General features: G+C 34.1%; 1 protein-coding gene across 11 annotated transcripts in view; it reads left to right on the forward strand.

Annotated features, from left to right (window-relative positions):
* The window catches only part of LOC128213060 (focal adhesion kinase 1-like), a 105690-nt gene that overhangs the window by 16977 nt on the left and 70501 nt on the right, over positions 1-18212 (forward strand). The window contains exons 1-2 of one of the 11 annotated variants that reach the window (XM_052918565.1): positions 1878-1892; positions 3694-4381. The exons of 6 other annotated variants lie outside the window; for them this stretch is intronic. In XM_052918565.1, coding sequence (XP_052774525.1) covers positions 4328-4381 — 54 coding nt within the window. In that variant the 5' untranslated portion in view covers positions 1878-1892; positions 3694-4327. Of the gene's footprint in view, positions 1-1877; positions 1893-3072; positions 3416-3483; positions 4382-13758; positions 13965-16075; positions 16093-18212 lie in introns of those variants that run through there. 4 more of the 11 variants (XM_052918564.1, XM_052918566.1, XM_052918569.1 and 1 more) reach the window with 4 other exon arrangements.

Raw genomic sequence — 18212 nt, forward strand, 5'->3', positions numbered from 1 at the left:
TTTACAAATTCATGAATTCACTTTCACAAGTTCATGATTTCACGATTCCTGAATTTTGTGAATTTGCAAACATGAATTCATCATTTCATTAAATTGTAAAGTTTAAATCATGAAGTTTTTCAATCATGAAGTTTAAATCATGAAATTGTGGAGTATACATTGTAACACTGAGAAGTAGAAATTGTGAAATCATTGTGAATTTGTGAAAAGGAAATCATGAAATATTGAATTTAAAATGTCACCACCAGTCTTTCATAGATTCCTCTGTTTAACAGTGCATTTCTGAAACTTTTGATTAATCCCTAACAGGCATGTTAATACCACAAACCCACATTTTAGTTCACAAAACCCAGTATTCTCAAGAGCTTACCTAACATTTTCAGGGAGATCTCATCTTGAAATGATCAGTGTCACATTAGGGGTACAGGAAAAGGGGCCACAGTTTTGCTCGTGAATGGGATGTTCCCGCAGAAGAGGGTTTCTGTATTTCATTAACTTCGACTCATTTCTTAGAATTTTTGTTGCCTTTGGTAATTTGTTGCATAAATTTGACATCCTTTTGCCTGGTCCTAATGTCATGAAAATACTTGTCATTTCGCAATTTCATTTTAAACTCATTTTACAACATAACAGCATAACAACTAATAATTTTACTATTTTAAAAGTGCATTCTCATAATGTTGATAAAAAGATGTAATTTTTTCTGAAAAAAGGAAGATATATATTAAAACTTTTTTTACTCAATTAGGCCGAAACAAAAATATGTTTGGTTTTGGTTACTGACTGATCATGTTTTTTATGCCGCCTATGATCTTTTTTTCTCATTGCAATCCGTACTTACTGACCCATAACTGTTTTCAGGCCGTACTCAACGAGAAAACCCCAATTATTTTTAGGTCTCAGCTGATGGAAGCTGGCTTGGTCAGTTGGTTAGGTGGACATTATTACACTGCTAGGTGCTTCTGTGTAGGGTCGTGAGTAAATTGAGCCCCGCTTTGGGCGATGAACTGAACTTGAGAAGTTTCTGAGTATTAGATATATTATGATAATTTAGGGTTGGCACCCAGGGGTCGCAGATTCGATTCCCTGCTGCACTACTAAAAAAATAAATAGTCTTTTGGGAGTGACGTTAAATGGGGGTCCCGTGTGACAGTGCTATACATTGGAGCACATTAAAGAACCTGGGTAGCTCTAACCAGGATTACATTCTGTCTGTGCATGATGCTCAAGAAAAACTAAAATAACTAAAACAATCTTATTGGAGCACTCGCTGAATGGGCAAGGCCCGAGTGTGAGTATAAATAAGCATACACACCATCTTTAATACTGCATTGGGGTGGGCTAAACTTCAAAGTTTTAGACCTCTAACCACACACCAGTTTGGTCTTTAAAGCCTTTTGTTCTTTGTGGGTTATTCATTTTTTAGGCTCTAACATTTACTAATTGGTTGGTAGCTCTGAAAATTTTCATCAATTTTGACCGGAATTTCAGAAATTTATTACCGCTTTATTGGCATATGGAAGAATGTTTTTTTCTCTACATTTTAGGATAGTCTGCATGCATTCATTGCTGTAGATATTTTCATGCAACATGTATGAAATATTTTAAACAATGAACCTCGTTTGCTTCAGTAGATAATTCCATTATCGCGGTTAATAAGCTTTGAAATACGATATTGTTGATTTTGTTCAAAGCAGCTCGTTTGCCTGTCAAACCTGCATAAAATCCACTGACAATTATGATTGCGACCACACAATGTCAGTTTTGTACATTATATATTTATAATACCAGGAAAATAATTTCAGTAATAGTTTAAATGCTTTCAGTTACAAGGAGTGCTTTATCGCTGTCGAATTTGTGCTCATTATTTCCTTAATGAAATTTAGCGACATGTAATCGTTAACGTTGATTTTACTAGTTTTCGCTAAATAAAAATCATAAAATTGCTTGTGTAGGCTGTTTCTCATGGATTTCAGAGATGTGTCACGGGGTTTATAGTCTATGCAGATGTATTTATAATAAACTGGCATTTGGGAGTAAGATTTGCTCCTGTTTACAAGAATTCTTTGAGAATATCGGTGGCACTTTCTCTGACAAAAAACGCTAGCATGGATAACCGAGTGTTGTTTTTTTTGTGGCTGCCAAGTGGTTGATTTAGATAATCTCTTTAGTTTTTCACTAAAGAGCGATTAACGAGAGATAAATTGATTAGGCGAGTTCTTATATTCCATTACATGTGTGATTAGGCTTAAATTTTAATGATACTCACTTTTGTTGAGGAATTTAATATTGGCTTATGTGGAATTTGGGGCTTCGGAAATGTCTGTGGTTAATGTGGTATAATAAGTGGAGTTTTGTGTTTAATATAAAATAATCGTAGGTGTTTAAAGCTATATTATTTATTGAATGGAATTAATTACAACAGCTAAAGCCACCGGGAGTGTTATATTTGACACCAAAATGCAGTGCATTTTATTGTAAAAGTTTCAACAGAGTTTGACAAAAGTGATTTGAATTTTTCAAGTTACTGGAAGTCAATATCATTTTGTGAAATCTAAAACATTTTGAATGATGCAACATTTTAGACAATGGAATTAAACAGCAGATGTTTCCTAGGGATTGAATAACTGTTATTTCAGTCTGAAATTCTCCTCAGTGGATTTGGATGAAACTTGGTCAGGTTTATGACCAATGGTCTGGACACCTCTACTTGAGATCTGCTGATAATGATCATGTTTGTTTGCTCACCTGTGTAGTAATGTATTGAGTCTGAGACCTAGGAATATATTGATCTGCTGAGAGAGATTGTAAAGATTGCGCAATACAACAATGATTCATTAATATTAATGATTGCATACAACAATTACTTGGCATTGTTCTGTTTTCTTTCTTGGCGTCATAATGTCAGTCAGTGACTGTTCTAAATGTTAGGATTTTTTTTTGCTGGAATAGTTGAAAATAGCTACAAATAATATAATTATATGAAATTGTTCTGGGAATCGCACAAGGATTTTTTTTTTATCTACTCGGTGTATGATATTTGTCATATAAAAATTAATATGAAATTTCCAGAAAATATTTTTTACATTAAAAGAAAATTTGTTTTTACATCAAAAATCTTTTTATGGAAGCCTTATTACATTAATTTCAGAAATTGCAGCAAAAGCATTATTTTTGTGCATTTGTTGACATGAATATTTTTGCTTAAAAGCAGATTTTAGTGAGTGAAACATGTGCAGGTTTTTTTATGTTTTTTAAATATTCATGAGAACCCAGTAAATGCCCATTCGGCAGAATTGTATGGAATATTAATGAGCAGAAATGAGCACTTTTGTTGTCAGGATTACTTGATTAGAATTCCAAATATCAGCAGCTGGTGATTCCACATACTCCTACAATTGGTTTTATTGATTAGGTAACTTAACAGCCTGTTGGGGAGACAGACTGAGGGAACAATTGTTGTTTAAACGATGATCCTGACTAGTGGTACTAAGTGCTTACTGAGAACTTTGATATGACTGGCAATGGAATTGATGGGAGTATTATTGTAATGACGTTATTTTGTTCATTGTTTGTAAGTGTAGGTGTTTTATTGTGTTGATTTTGCAAATTTTGATGATTCCATGAAAAGCAGCTTGCTAAATTAATACTGTGCTGTAGGGAATATAAATGAATTATTGTGTTGTGTTACAGAAATTAATTAGCAATTTTTAAAGGAAATCAATGAGGAAATAATATCGGAGGTGTCACTGTATTGGATTTTGTTGAAAAAAAGGACAGAGGAAAGGTGATTTATTATGGACTTGAGGATTTGGTCAGATCAGCTTGTGTTCAATGAAACAGCATTGTAAAAGAGGATAGACACTCAGAGTAATCTGTGACTGATATATAAAATTGTCATCCTGTTGTTATAATAATGAAAGATATGGCAGGATGAGATTGTTTGAGTATTCAAGTGTATGTGTACTTCAGACTTCATAATCAGGCAGCTCATGTGAGGCTGACCAGGGTGGACAAAGGGGTTACAAGGGTCAAGGACTGTGATTCTTATTACCACTGGAAATTATTCTTGCCTTTGAGGAAGTAGATATATATAACTTCCTTTAATTATTAGAAAGAGGAAAACAGCCAATTGTGAATATATCACTACCGGAATAATATTATCTTTGAAGAAAAAGAATTAGGCCTGAAAAGACAATTCATTATATATGAATGTTACTTCTGGAATTATCTCAGTTTTTGAAGAAATAGGCTGGAGGTACCTGTTGTGATTGTTGTTTCTTGGTTTAAAAGAAAGTATATTACTGGTACAAACAAAGTGACAGCCATGTATCAGGGGATGGTATTAGCAGTTCATCCCAACAGGGATCAGGTAACTATGGTAAGTTTTTACTTAACTTTACAGCTCTTTAATTTCTTTGCTGATTTTTAGCTGGACTGTGATTCAAAAAAACATTTTTGTCATAGCTTTTAAAGTGTTTGCCTTGTCGTTGTGCAAAATCTTTAACCAATTTTTAACACACGTACTCTCAAACCATTTAAGACAGTCAAATGATACTTGGTACACATGTTGCTTTGTACATGCAAGGCCCATTACTCTGGCTTTATTATTAATTGTTGAGTTATGTCCATTGAGCAAATGTCTTTGCTCCCCGACGTCCTTGAGCGTTTGTGTTTGCTCCGCATTGCCCTTGAGCATTTGTGAATGCTCTGCGGTGCGTTGAGCTATTAGATTTTCTCTGCTGTGTCCTTGAGCGTTTGTGTTTGCTCTCAGTGCCTAAGCATTTGTGTTTGCCCCACAGCGCCTTGTGCATTTGTGTTTGCTCTTGTTTATGAGAAACAGTCAGGTGTATAAGGTATATGTTATATTTGAGGGAATTCCAATTGGTATTGTATCTATAATAGACTTTTATTAAGTGAATTGAAGGGCTTTTGAGTATAACAAACAGCATGACTGTTTATTTCTTTATGATATTATGTTAAGCTTTTAAATGGTGAGCTGATGCACTGTAATACAAAGCCTATAAATGTGGCTCAGTCTGTTTGTGATGTCAAATGCTATATTATACCAAACTTTTAGATGAGGCTGACAAATGCTATATCACACCTGGCACATTTGAGATGTCAAATGTTAATTCTCCATGAAGCATTTAAATGAGGCTGGAGCAGTTGTGAGACCAAATGGCAAACGATATTACACCTTGTGCATTTGTGAGGCCAAATGCCTTATGCTATTAAGACCAGGATTTAAATAGCTAGGCCCTCTTGCACTTGTGAGGCCAAATGCTATTACACCAAACTTTAAACTGGGCTTGTGCATACATTCCTCAAGCCAAATGCTATTACACCAGGCTGTAAATAAGCCTCTTGCACTTGTGAGGCCAAATGCTATTACACCAAACTTTAAACTGGGCTTGTGCATACATTCCTCAAGCCAAATGCTATTACACCAGGCTGTAAATAAGCCTCTTGCACTTGTGAGGCCAAATGCTATTACACCAAATGTTAAACTGGGCTTGTGCATACATTCCTCAAGCCAAATGCTATTACATCAGGCTGTAAATAAGCCTCTTGCACTTGTGAGGCCAAATGCTATTACACCAAATGTTAAACTGGGCTTGTGCATACATTCCTCAAGCCAAATGTTATTACACCAGGCTGTAAATAAGCCTCTTGCACTTGTGAGGCCAAATGCTATTACACCAAACGTTAAATTGGGCTTGTGCATACATTCCTCAAGCCAAATGTTATTACACCAGGCTGTAAATAGGTCTTTTGCGCTTGTTAGACCAAATGCCAAATGCTTTTACACCAAACTTTAAATGGGTCTCAGGAGCATTGACAGGCCTATGCCTGATGCTATTACACCAAACTTTAAATAGGCCCTTGTGCACTTGTGAGGCCAAATGCCAAATGATATTTCAGCAATCTTTTAAATGGGGCTCAGGAGCATTATCAGGCCAAATTCGAAGCTTCATTATACCATCACTTGTCAATTGTGCCTGACTCTCTCAGTTACATATATATGATATGATCTTTGCATAAAGTCAGACTATAATGCAAAATGCTATTCAACCACTCTTTTAAATGGGGCTCAGGAGCATTGTTAGGCCAAATTTCAAGCTAGATTATACCATCACTAGCTCATATGCCTGAGTCTCTCAGTTACATATAAATGATATGATCTTCGAATAAAGACCATTCTTCATCATTTTTGATAGCATCCAATTAACTCTATTTCTATGACAACCACTTCATTATGCTGAAATTAATGCAAAAACTTCCCACAAGATATTAATGAACAAAGCACACATTGCGGATTTTCACAGCAAGTGCAAGGCTGCACATTTACATAGCAAATTATTCTGGAGAAGCTGGAATGTTCATTTTTTGTACCCTGGGGTTGCTGGATCTGAGGGAAGGCGGTACAGAATATTACGTAATAATGGTTTTTTAGCTTGGCTGTGTTCAGGGAAACAAAAGTTGAGTTTTTGTCATAGCTTTGGCCAGAGCTAAAAGAACATAACAAATTCACATAAAACTTGGTAAACATGTTGCCTGTGAGAGACAATATGGATGATGCACAGCTGTTGTTCAAGGCCATGGCCTTATTTTACTCTTCATTGCCAGAGCAGATAGCCGGTTACTACCCCAAGGGTCAGACCCTGTTGTTTTTCCCTAAATATCCTCTGAAATTCCCCATTCTCAAAAAAGCTTCTGAAATTTTTATTCCCCCCCCCCCCCCCCCAAAAAAAAAAATACAATAAAAAATGTTATACTGTAATGAGAATCTCACGATTTATTAAGTAATGTTACTGAGTGATATATTTTCAGCTTCATTGATATTTTCTCCATTTGTTCCCAAAATGTTTGAAAAATTACTCTGAGAATTTTTCCCAAAAACTGAAATAAATGGGCGAAAGTGTCTTCCCCATAATTGGTGAAAATGCACTGGAGGCCAATAACTCTGGCTTTAATATTTGTAAAGTCATTCCCCTTTTTGAATAACACAAACAGACCAGTTTTGGCGTTTTTGCTCTGCATCAAATTTGTTATTATCTGCATTATCTTATTTTAAAGAAGTATATATTTCATCTAAACCAAATTCTATCTCCAAACGGGATGACAGAAATTATGATGTAATAAGATAATAACATTGACAGTCCTAGATTAACTACATATGTGTGAACTATTGAACCAAGGTGCCAAGCTCAGTACAGATAATACCAGAACACAATAGGCATCATAGTGTAATATCACCCTAGTGCAATAACTGCATTTATAGATAAAAGCAGATATTGAGTTCTTGCTCTAAGGCCTAAAAAAATTTGTTAGGGTTACATCCTTTTCAAAAATAGGTAGGGTAGGTAGGCTTTTTTTTATTTATTTTTTATTAGGCTTTATATAAGAATGTCATTTTCATCATTGGAGAATGGTGTTAAAGTTATCTTCTATATAAGCAATTAAGCTTTTAAACTACATATTGAAAAGCAAAAAAAAAAAAAAAGAATTTTTTTTTTGTATTTTTTTTTACTTTTTCATCATTTTTTTTCAAACTGACTATAAAAACGGTAGGGTCGGCGCCTATTCAGTAGGTAGGGTCGGGTAACCGGAACCAAATGTTGTTGTTTTTTAGGCCTAAGGTGACAATATGAACAGCTCATTCATTTTCATGAAATACTCATTGGCACAGGTTTCAAAATGATGTGATTATCATGCAGAGAGGACTGAGTAAGTTCTTTTACATGGTAAACTCATCAAAAACAGGAGGGTGTTTCTCAGAAATTCTCGCACTGACTCACTTTAGCCCCACTGTGGAGGACTGTGAACTTTCCAGAACGTGTTTTAATTATACCAGAAATTATAATGGATTTTTTCTGGCATACCTTGAAGTAAATAATGGATTAAATATTACATCAGATTTTCCTTAATAGCTATTTAGTAAAGTCAGATGGAATTTACCCTTTTTTATGTTCTTTAATTTAGACATTGCAGAAATTGTCAGAAAACTCAGATATATAAATATTATGTGTATGATTAAGGGCCTAGTATGAAAACTTGCAAAATTATGCAACATCAGGCTGACTTGGTTGGTGTATTTGGATTTTAGAGAATTTTTAGCCATTCAGCCAAAGCTTGATATCAATAAAATTGCGTCTAAGAAAAAAAGGATGAAAGTGAACATATGGCAACAAAAAAACTAACGCCAAGAAAATTCCAACACAGACTTGATTTTTAACCATGAGAAAATAACTGTAAGCTAATTAGATGGTGTTATTGGCATTGTCCCTCCCTTTGTCTAACCTAATTACAAACTTCAAGAAACACCCTTTCCCCACCCCCTGGGGACAATGAAATGTCACCCTTGGGGAAAGAGTCCCTGCCTTATCACATAACCTTATCACACTCTGACATGCTGTGTTGGCTGTAACTCAGAAACAATTGCTTCCCCACTGGAAGTTGAGATAATTTGGAAACAAAGGATTTTCAGACATTTTACCAGTCATTTTTGCTTCTATTTGTATGGCTACGCTAGTAAGTGCATTTAAGAAATTAACATCAACATTATTTTTATGCTTATTTCATATTAATTTAAACCATTTTTTAAACCAATTTTTAAACCATTTTTTTTGCATGAATTACATTTTAATAACACTATAGTGATGCTACGTTTATTAAAGGGAGGTAATAACTCAATATTTATTGGTAATAAATTTTTAACTATGATGAAATATTTAATTTTAATATAATTTATTTCTTAAATAATATATGAATGGCTATTTTAAAATAGCTCTCTGTGAAAACTGTTTTAAAATTCAAATTTATCATCTTATAACTATACCAGTAGAATATGTTTTGTATTAATGTCATAATGGATGAATTGTCTGCTTGGCCTTACCTGACTCTAAATATTAAAACATTTTATTAGCTTGTCAGGTGGTCATTTTATTTTCATTTTTCATTATAGAATTAAAGGGGCAGTATTCTTTGATGCAAAATGAGTTAAACATAACAATTCACTAAAAAAAAACAAAAAAACAACAACAAATTTTTGCATCAACCTAGTATGATTATTTTGGTCTTTTAAGGATGTAAAAAACACCAACACCTACCCACCAAACCCTTTAAATATGGCCAAACAAAGAAAACAAATATTTTTCATTTTTGCCAAATTATAATTTGCCCAGATAATTTCTCTGAATTATTTTCCATATTATTTATATTGAATGCTTTCTCAAATTCCATTCGCCAATATAAGGTATAATTGTTTTTGACAGCAATTTATTTTCATCAAGATTGGAATCTAATGATTACCATGGCGACCTGATTGCCTACTGTGTGAGACTGAAAAAAATGCTCTTTTTGCACGACCTTAAAGGGACTAGACACCAGATGGTCCAAAAATCGGCAGACACAGCATTTCTTTAAAACAAGCCTTGAATTGTCAATGCGAGCAAGTAGGAAGCCGATAAAATCTCATTTTACTTGATTTATGTAAGAAAAACTGCAACAATCATGTTGATGTCTGAGCTGAGTTTCCCCATCCAGAAATAGAGCATAATCATAAATGGTTTCCCAGTTCAAATCATAAATTATCATTTATTGGGATTTATGTGGAAAACAACCCCAGAAATTTTCATATTGTAAAAATGCACAAAAACTGTGACGTAAGTGATGTGATGCAATTAAATAAGTATGATTTATTGCATAATACACAACAATGTAAATTTTATGTAATATTATGCAAACAAAAATTTTTTCTTGCAATTGTATCATCTGGTGTCTAGTCCCTTTAAAGAAAGTGGAGACTGATACTAAGATTCACTTGTGCCTTATTTTTCTTTAAATTTTTCTACAGTCTTTGGAAAAAAATAATTAATTATGTGAATGATGCTGAATACTTTTAGTTTGTTGGTCAAGATTCCATCTGGTGTCTTGTCCCTTTAAAGAGATTGGAAACTTTGATACTAAGATTTCACTGTCATGTAACTTGTGCCTTTAATTCTATTTCTTTAGATTTTTCTACAGTCTTTGGAACTAAATAATTTATCATGTGAATGATATGCTGAATACTTTCAGTTTATAGTTAAAGATTCCAGCAATATTTTTCCTCTGTCAAACATTTGCCATTCCTCTGTTCAAATCTTCCACTGCTTATTATAACACATAAACTGAAGTATGGTTCTAATATTAATCATTACTTTTTCATGGGCGTAAAAAAACATATTTCTTGTCTTTCCCACAGTTTCATACAGATTTGCAACATTATATTAACAGGCAGAAAGAATTCCACCAATAACAAAATTGTTTTTCTCAGAACTATTGGAACTATGGAATTTTATGTTTCTTTGAAACATCGTACAGGTATAAGACATGTAAGAAATATGTTTTATGATGTACCAAGTTAATTATTCTCTTTTATTGCACTATTGATGTGATTGTTCCCAAGTTTTATTCTCATCATCTGTATAGGGCAAAAAAAACCCACTTATGGTTCAGGTTACCCCACCCTACCTACGAAATAGGCGCCACCCTACCTTATTTTCATAGTCTGTTGATCGATTCCCAAAGAAAAAAAATGTGTGCTTTAATTGTAGTTTAAAATGCTTTATGCTAAAAATTACTTGAATGCCATTCCCAAATGATGACAATACATCTTTAAACATAAAGCCTAGTAAAAAATAAAAAATAAAAATTAAAAAACATATCAAGAAACCTGTCGACAAGATGTGTAACCTTAACCACACAAAAGATTTGTGGCTTCATCTATATAAAAAACAAGATTATTTTCTTCTCCTAAATTTCATAAAAATTGAGAATCACACTCATCATTTAATGATGTTTCTTAGTGATATATTTACTTCTATGATATTTTACTCCTTCCTAAAATGTTTGAAAAAGTACTGTGAGATTTTTTTCCTAAACTGATTTTTTTTATAGTTTTTTTCCATACAAAAGAGCTAGGTGTCTTACACCCCATAACTGGTTATCAGATCCGATGTTGGTATTAAATTTTCAACTTAAGTGTATCTTACGGTCATACATCATAGAATTCATTTACTATATTGGTCAGTTTAATTGTCACAAGTAATCCGATTAGCTACATCATCATCAATAGATCCAATTGAGTCCAATATAGGATACCAGCCCAGCACTTCTTTCAAAAGATAAAAATAAAAAAACAAATTTAAGGATAGTTGTCTTTAAATGACATCTGAAGGTACAAAACAAGGCTATGCTTATTTACTATGAAAGATACGTAATTAATTTGATTTCGAAACTGAAACTTAAATTTGAAGTATTGATTATTAGTCTGTTTAGAATGAGGAAAGTCTCTAACAATGAGGGTGTATCCCCCTCAAATTTTTAATACTCTTTCGTTTTCTAGTCATATACTGTGTGACAAATAATATTAAATAATTATGAGAGTTTGTGAATTGAATAATGCCAATTTTTAGTTTCTGTTTACTGCATATCAGAGCCTTCTTGAGTTAAAGGGACTGTACACCAGATTGGCACCAAAAAAAGTATTTTTCTGTAATAAATCTCAGGACAATTATCTAATAGAATGTGTTACGCTTTGATATCATAATTGTAAAAAAAAAGTACCAAAATGTAAAAAAAAAAATTGTGTCAGAGACCAGGTTAGAACTTGTCGCCAAAATTGCACTCCAGCGTCGTATCCACTGAGCCACGACGGCTTACTCTAATTGGGTGACATAATTAAGCTATACACCTACCTCGGTAATATCACGTGATAACACCGACTAGCCAATCACGCAAAAGGAATGAATTCTACCTGGTAGACATACCCAGTAATCTTTTTTTAGTGGAAAAATACGAAATAACTGCTAAACTTAAATAAATTGTAAACTATGTGGTACTTCAGTATATATAAAGTATGTTTAAATGCATTGTTCACATCGATGCCAAGTTTATGTCAGTCTTTGACAATTTTCTTTTTTTTCCCGCTATTTTATCATACGAGCCCCTTTAAATAATTATTGTAGAATGTTACCAATGGTATTGTTGTTTACAATGTTCTTGACAGAATAGTTTAAATTCACATGATTATCGGAATTAAATGAACCAGACTAGAAGAATAATGATTTTGTAGCATGTATTGTTCTTATAATGTCTGAAAATTGTTTATTACTGTTAGTCTTGAGCCCAGGTGACTGCTTAAAAAGTCTGAGTACTGTGTTATCAGAGAGATGGTGTTTGAGCCTCCACAGTGATATTTCAGAAATGTGATTTGTTTGTGGATTTGTGAATTTCAAGGGGATCTAACGGTTCCAGTTACGGATCCCACCTCCCCCCTCCTCCCCCCCCCCCCCCCCCCCCCCAAAAAATAATAAAAAAAAATAACTGGTTGCTTTTGGTTGCTGCTTTATACACCGCAGTTCATTTCAAATTTGAATTGAGGAGAGCCTTCAAAAGTGCTTCTAAAAAGCAAGTTTTGCTTCCATGGTAGGGTCTGCTTTACCCTGTTGAACTGATTGGCCTTAAACATCCCCAAACCATTGGCCAAATGGTTCTAGCCATTCAGCTGCCAGGTCAATCACATCCCTGTTTTAGAAAGCACAACTTTCTCTGAATCTATCAGTATGCCATGGGTTCTAATGGGCTCTAGCCTTCATTTTTTATTCCCCAAGACAATTGCTTGCTATTTATGAGAAAAATGGGGGGGGGGGGAGGCTGGGGAGGGAATATTTTAGCAATAAAAATATGGGCATTAATCTACAGATCTGATCAGAGATGCCTGGAGTTTCATTTCTTCTCATGGCTCATATTCATTTCATGTTTTGGCAGGCTGACCACAGCTAGACATGAATCCTTCAACACTGCTGAGAAATTGTCAGGTCTTTAGCCAATAATGTATTTTTTCAGCAGAAAAAATATGCCAAGAACTTGGTGTACATATTGCAGTTGTCTCCCTTGTGTTGTATGTTATTATAGTCGAATATAGACTGATGTGAAGTCATAAGATCGACAGCTATATGAAACTTGTCTTTGTGTCTTTGAATTTGGATGGGGGAGTGGGAGATTGAGGGGTGAAGGTCTTTGATGTGTCCTGACAATTTGGGACAAAACTTTTTTATTTCTGGTGCATTGTTTGAAATTCTAAACTAATTATTTCAAGATCAGGGTAGCAATAGGGAGGGAATTTTTTTTACAGGCTCATGTGGATTAAGAACTGAACTTTTGCCATAAGAATGTCAGCTGTATTATGTAAGTCAAGGATTTCTTTTTTTTTACCTAGTAGCTAGGTGATAGGGGTTGGGGTAGGGTTGGATGGAGGATTGGGGCAATCGGGGGTTGGGTGGTGGGGTTGGAGGGTTCAGGTTTTCAAGTTTAGAGTGAGTCCTGACAATTTCGGACAAGATTGTTGATTTCCGGTCCATTAATTCTAGTTCTGATCATTTTCCAATGATTCAGTTGGCATGGCTCATTAAAGAGAATAAGTTTGTAAGAATCAGTGCTACCTCAAAATGTTTTTTGTCTTGAGTAGTAGTATATCACAACATTTGCCAACCTCTAACAAAGAGAAATACACAACTTTGACAGCTATTACTGTTTGTTTATTGCACCTTGATTTATAGTGCAGCAACGTGAATGGCCTACTACACTTAATTTCTGTAGGTAGAAAATATTTCGTAAATGAATGTGACCAAATTTTGATATTTTATGAACCATGAAAGATGAAAACACAGTTAAGCCCGCGGATTTATTTTGCTCTGACACTGGTGTTTTATTCGTAAATAATTAGCATAATATTGGATAAAACGTGGCTATTATAATACACTGTACTATATTCTACACTGCCTCATATTTCTGTTGCTATTTTGTGACATATAAAATGCGGTTAAGTTGAAAATATGCCAAGAATTCTTGTTGTTTTCAATCAAGGTAAAACATTTAAACAATGAAAAGTGTGTACAATGGATGTGTAAATATAAAATGTAAGTATTTCATCTGCTTATATTTACTGTATTATGTATATCGATCAACTATTTACCTGAACGAGAGAGAGAAAACAACACATAAATAAATGCTCTGACAAATTTGAGTTGGCAAATGTAACTAAAACTAATTACTATAATCTTAAGTATATTGTTATTTATGAGTTCTTAATAGTTAAGTACTTTTTGATGGATGCTCAGATCTAATCCACTTTTAAAAAAGTTACGAATTGATGTTAAACTCACATGTTCATGAATTTGATCAATAAAATCAAATTTCGGGATTGATTTTAAAAGCTTCTCTGTGGGTAGAACCGACATTAAACCTGACAGGTGGTTTAAAACTAACCACATTCGTTAATGGCCCATGCCTAATAAATGGGAAGTTGGTGGATGATGTACATGAGTAATATACATGTATGTAAATATTCTTCTTCCCACAAAAACAAAGTCAGTGGTTGAATCATCGGTCAGATATTTGGTTGTTGACCATACATAAGGTTTAATTGTATTTTTGTGTCATATTGATAGTGGACAAGATTCGGACAAGGTTTATTAATGTAAATTTGCTGTTAAATCAGTGATTTGGAATTTTTGTCATAAAGGAAATAATATCTTATGTTGTAATTAAAAAAATGAAAGAAAGGAGTAAAAAAGAATTTTGCAGAAAAAGTGTACGGTTTTTATATTTTGAACTTTTTATTTTTGCCACTGTTTTTGGTATAAATCTTAGAATATACAGTTTGATATCAGATGTTTATTTGAGGTGCCAGAATATTTATGTATTTCTGGAAAAAGTGTGAGGAAAATTTGCGTCAGAGTTCAGATGGCATTTCTAGAAAGTGATTAATATTACTGTTTTGCTTTGAAATCAAGATCATACAAATATCTGCTTATCAAGTGAATGTACAAGCAAGATAACTTTGTAGATGAAAGTCTTCAGAACATTTCTAGAATACCAGTATTGTTTGGTTGGAATGATGTGGCCATGTAGAACGAAAATATACACTAGATTTCCAGGAATATCTCTGACACAGAAAACCTGAGTGACTCAACTCTGACACAATTTTGAAGCGATGGACTCCCATTTTGAACTTCTTGTGCAATCCTCTTAGGGCCTTGTTTCATTGAAAATCATATATGGCTTAAGATCATTACTTTCCAGGCGTATTAACCCCATTTTTGGCATTCAATGAGTTTCAATAAAAATATTGTAAGGACATTTATGGTATGAATTCTGCCTGTAACTTTATGAGTGTCACCAAGCACTCTTTAACAGCATGAGGTTTATGGCTAAGATGTTTTATTGAAATGAGGCCCTGCAGGGACCCTTTAAATAAACTGTCATTGAGTGTAGAAGTGTATTTACCAGAGATCCTCAATTTGTTGACCAAGAAAGTCACTGAAAAGTATTAAGAGAAAACCTCCAATTTACCAAGAATCCTATACTGCTAGAGATTTCATTTAATACAGAGATACTGTGGAATCTTGATGAAATTTACATAATAAGCACATTATCTGGCATACATCAGCATTATATAGGGAAATGCCTGCTGGGTTAAATTAAATGTTCAAATTTAAGATAATTACATAGCCAGGTTTGTTACAATGTTCAAAACCACAGGTACAGTTTATCAAGGTTTTTGGCTTGTTCATTCAAATTTGACGACTGGTTTCATCTTTTCATATTAAAACAGTAATTTTCTAAACATAACTTTAAGCTAAAATTATAAATGAGCCCAAAATTTGAGTAATATTAAGTTCATTGGTTAGTTATCAAATCATCAGTTCTAATTCCATGATTTTCACATGAACATCTATGCATACTGCATGACTGGACACTTTTTCTCAGCATTGCCAACAATATTCCACCCGACCCTCCCCCTAACCATTTCTCTCATTCTTATTATTCATTTTTGTCCCAAAGGAGGTGCAAATAAGCCATCTTTCATATCCTCAAGTAATTCCTCAAGTGCTTAGAAATTACTGGTGTTAGATGTATTGTTTTCTGTAATTCTCGCCTATGTTTACCTGTTAATTGGACATATTATTTTTGTGGGAGTTCATTAAGAGCTCCTGAAAGTTCTTAAGAGTTGAGATTAAGTTCACTTGTTTTGATATTTGCCAGGTAAGATTTTTTTCCTGCTGTCAGTATTGTTCTAAGTAGACTGTTTCTTGTTACCTGAATATCCAGAATTAAAAATCAAAGAAAAAAAATTCTGTATAGAATTCAGAAAACAAGCATTTTTAGCTGAGTTTTTTCCCAAGATAAAATGAAGGCATTGTGACAATTCCTTGGTGCTGTTGTTGTTGGTTTCATCTTTGGTATATAAAAGAATGAACTTTGACCATAGTTAAAAAAAATGTCTCCAAAATATTCAAATGGAACTTGGTACACAGTCATGTTGCCTGAGGAATTTTTCCTTATTCCGGAAATAATAATTTTCTGGTTGTACTCCTTTTTCAACTTTTAAAAAGACAAAAAGCATTGTTACCATGGTGATCATTGTTATCAATCCTTTAACAATGTTGTCATTATGATCATTGGCGCCATTCGGCATCCACTTGTGGTCACCATCATGGGTGGTAATTGTCATCAAAGCCTTCATATTGTTTTCATTATGATCATACATTGTCCTCTTTGTGGTCAGCTGACATCATAATCACCATTATCGTCATGAAATTTTGATACAGAGGATAAAACAACGATCTTGAATATGATTTGTTTGTAGAAATGATGTTCTAGATATTTTTATGATGACATTGATGATGATGATTTTGATGACGATGATGATGATGATGATGATGATGATGATGATGATGATGATGATGATGATGATGATGATGATTATGATGATGATGACGACGACGATGACAATTTCGGTGATAGTGATGATGATAACGATGATGATAATGCTGCTGCTGATGATGATGATGATATGATGATGATGATGATGATGACAATGACGACAATAGTATGAATTCTAAATATTCTGATGAATATGAAAACTGATATTTCTGATGACCTTGACTGTATAAGAAACTGCTTGCCACATGTTTCATATTGAATTACGAAGCATTCATTTTCTAGAACAATGGAAAGAAAACAGTGGAACAATAATCTTTTTTGTCTGAATCTGTGGTAGCCAGATACTTTTAGCTCATCTATTTGTCAGATATTGATATCATAAACCACTGAGTCAGCAGCAATAGCAGTAGAAGTTTCAGGGGGTGGGGATGGCAGTGAGGGTTTACCAAAATGCACCATTTGGGACTAAAATGAGCCATGTGGTTTCCTGAGAGAGAACTAGAAACCCCCCTCCCCCTGACATGTTTACTACCTATTTGGGGTCATCCTGGGGACCCCTGCGAAAATGATGGCCAATAACCATGGACTACCATGGACTACCATGGTAGTTCATGGTCATATGACCATGGACTACCATGGACTACCATGTTACGTCAAATGGCCGCCCCACGGTATCACACCATGGTAGACCATGGTATTATACCATGGTAGACCATGGTCTACCATGGTTTGATACCATGGTAGACCATGGTAGCACACCATGGTAGACCATGGTCATAAACCGTGGGGCGGCCATTTGACGTTACATGGTATACCATGATATATCATGAACTACCATGATATATCATGAACTACCATGGTATATGACCATGAACTACCATGGTAGACCATGAACTACCATGGTATATGACCATGAACTACCATGGTAGACCATGAACTACCATGGTATATGACCATGAACTACCATGGTATATGACCATGAACTACCATGGTAGACCATGAACTACCATGGTATATGACCATGAACTACCATGGTAGACCATGAACTACCATGGTCACATACCATGGTAGACCATGGTCACATACCATGGTAGAATATGGTCACATACCATGGTAGACCATGGTCACATAAATAGGATTGACAACAAACTTAACAAAGATCAAAATCAGTGAAATGGAATTGTATTGATTAAAATATGTTTATGGCGTCATCTAGTTTAGCATGCCGAGTACTGTATTCTGTTGATATCCCATTTACATGTATATGAGAAGGAAAAAAAATGTCTTATTTCTCTGCAATAGCTAACAACTTGTGCCAAACTTTGACTAGAACAAAATTATAGTATATATATATATATATATATATATATATTTAGTATGATATAGGCCTCAAACTGTCCATTATGTAAAATATTGGAGCGTCTTCAATATAGTTCTTA

The sequence above is a fragment of the Mya arenaria genome, chromosome 13 (assembly GCF_026914265.1).
Source record: "Mya arenaria isolate MELC-2E11 chromosome 13, ASM2691426v1".
NCBI lineage: Eukaryota > Metazoa > Mollusca > Bivalvia > Myida > Myidae > Mya > Mya arenaria.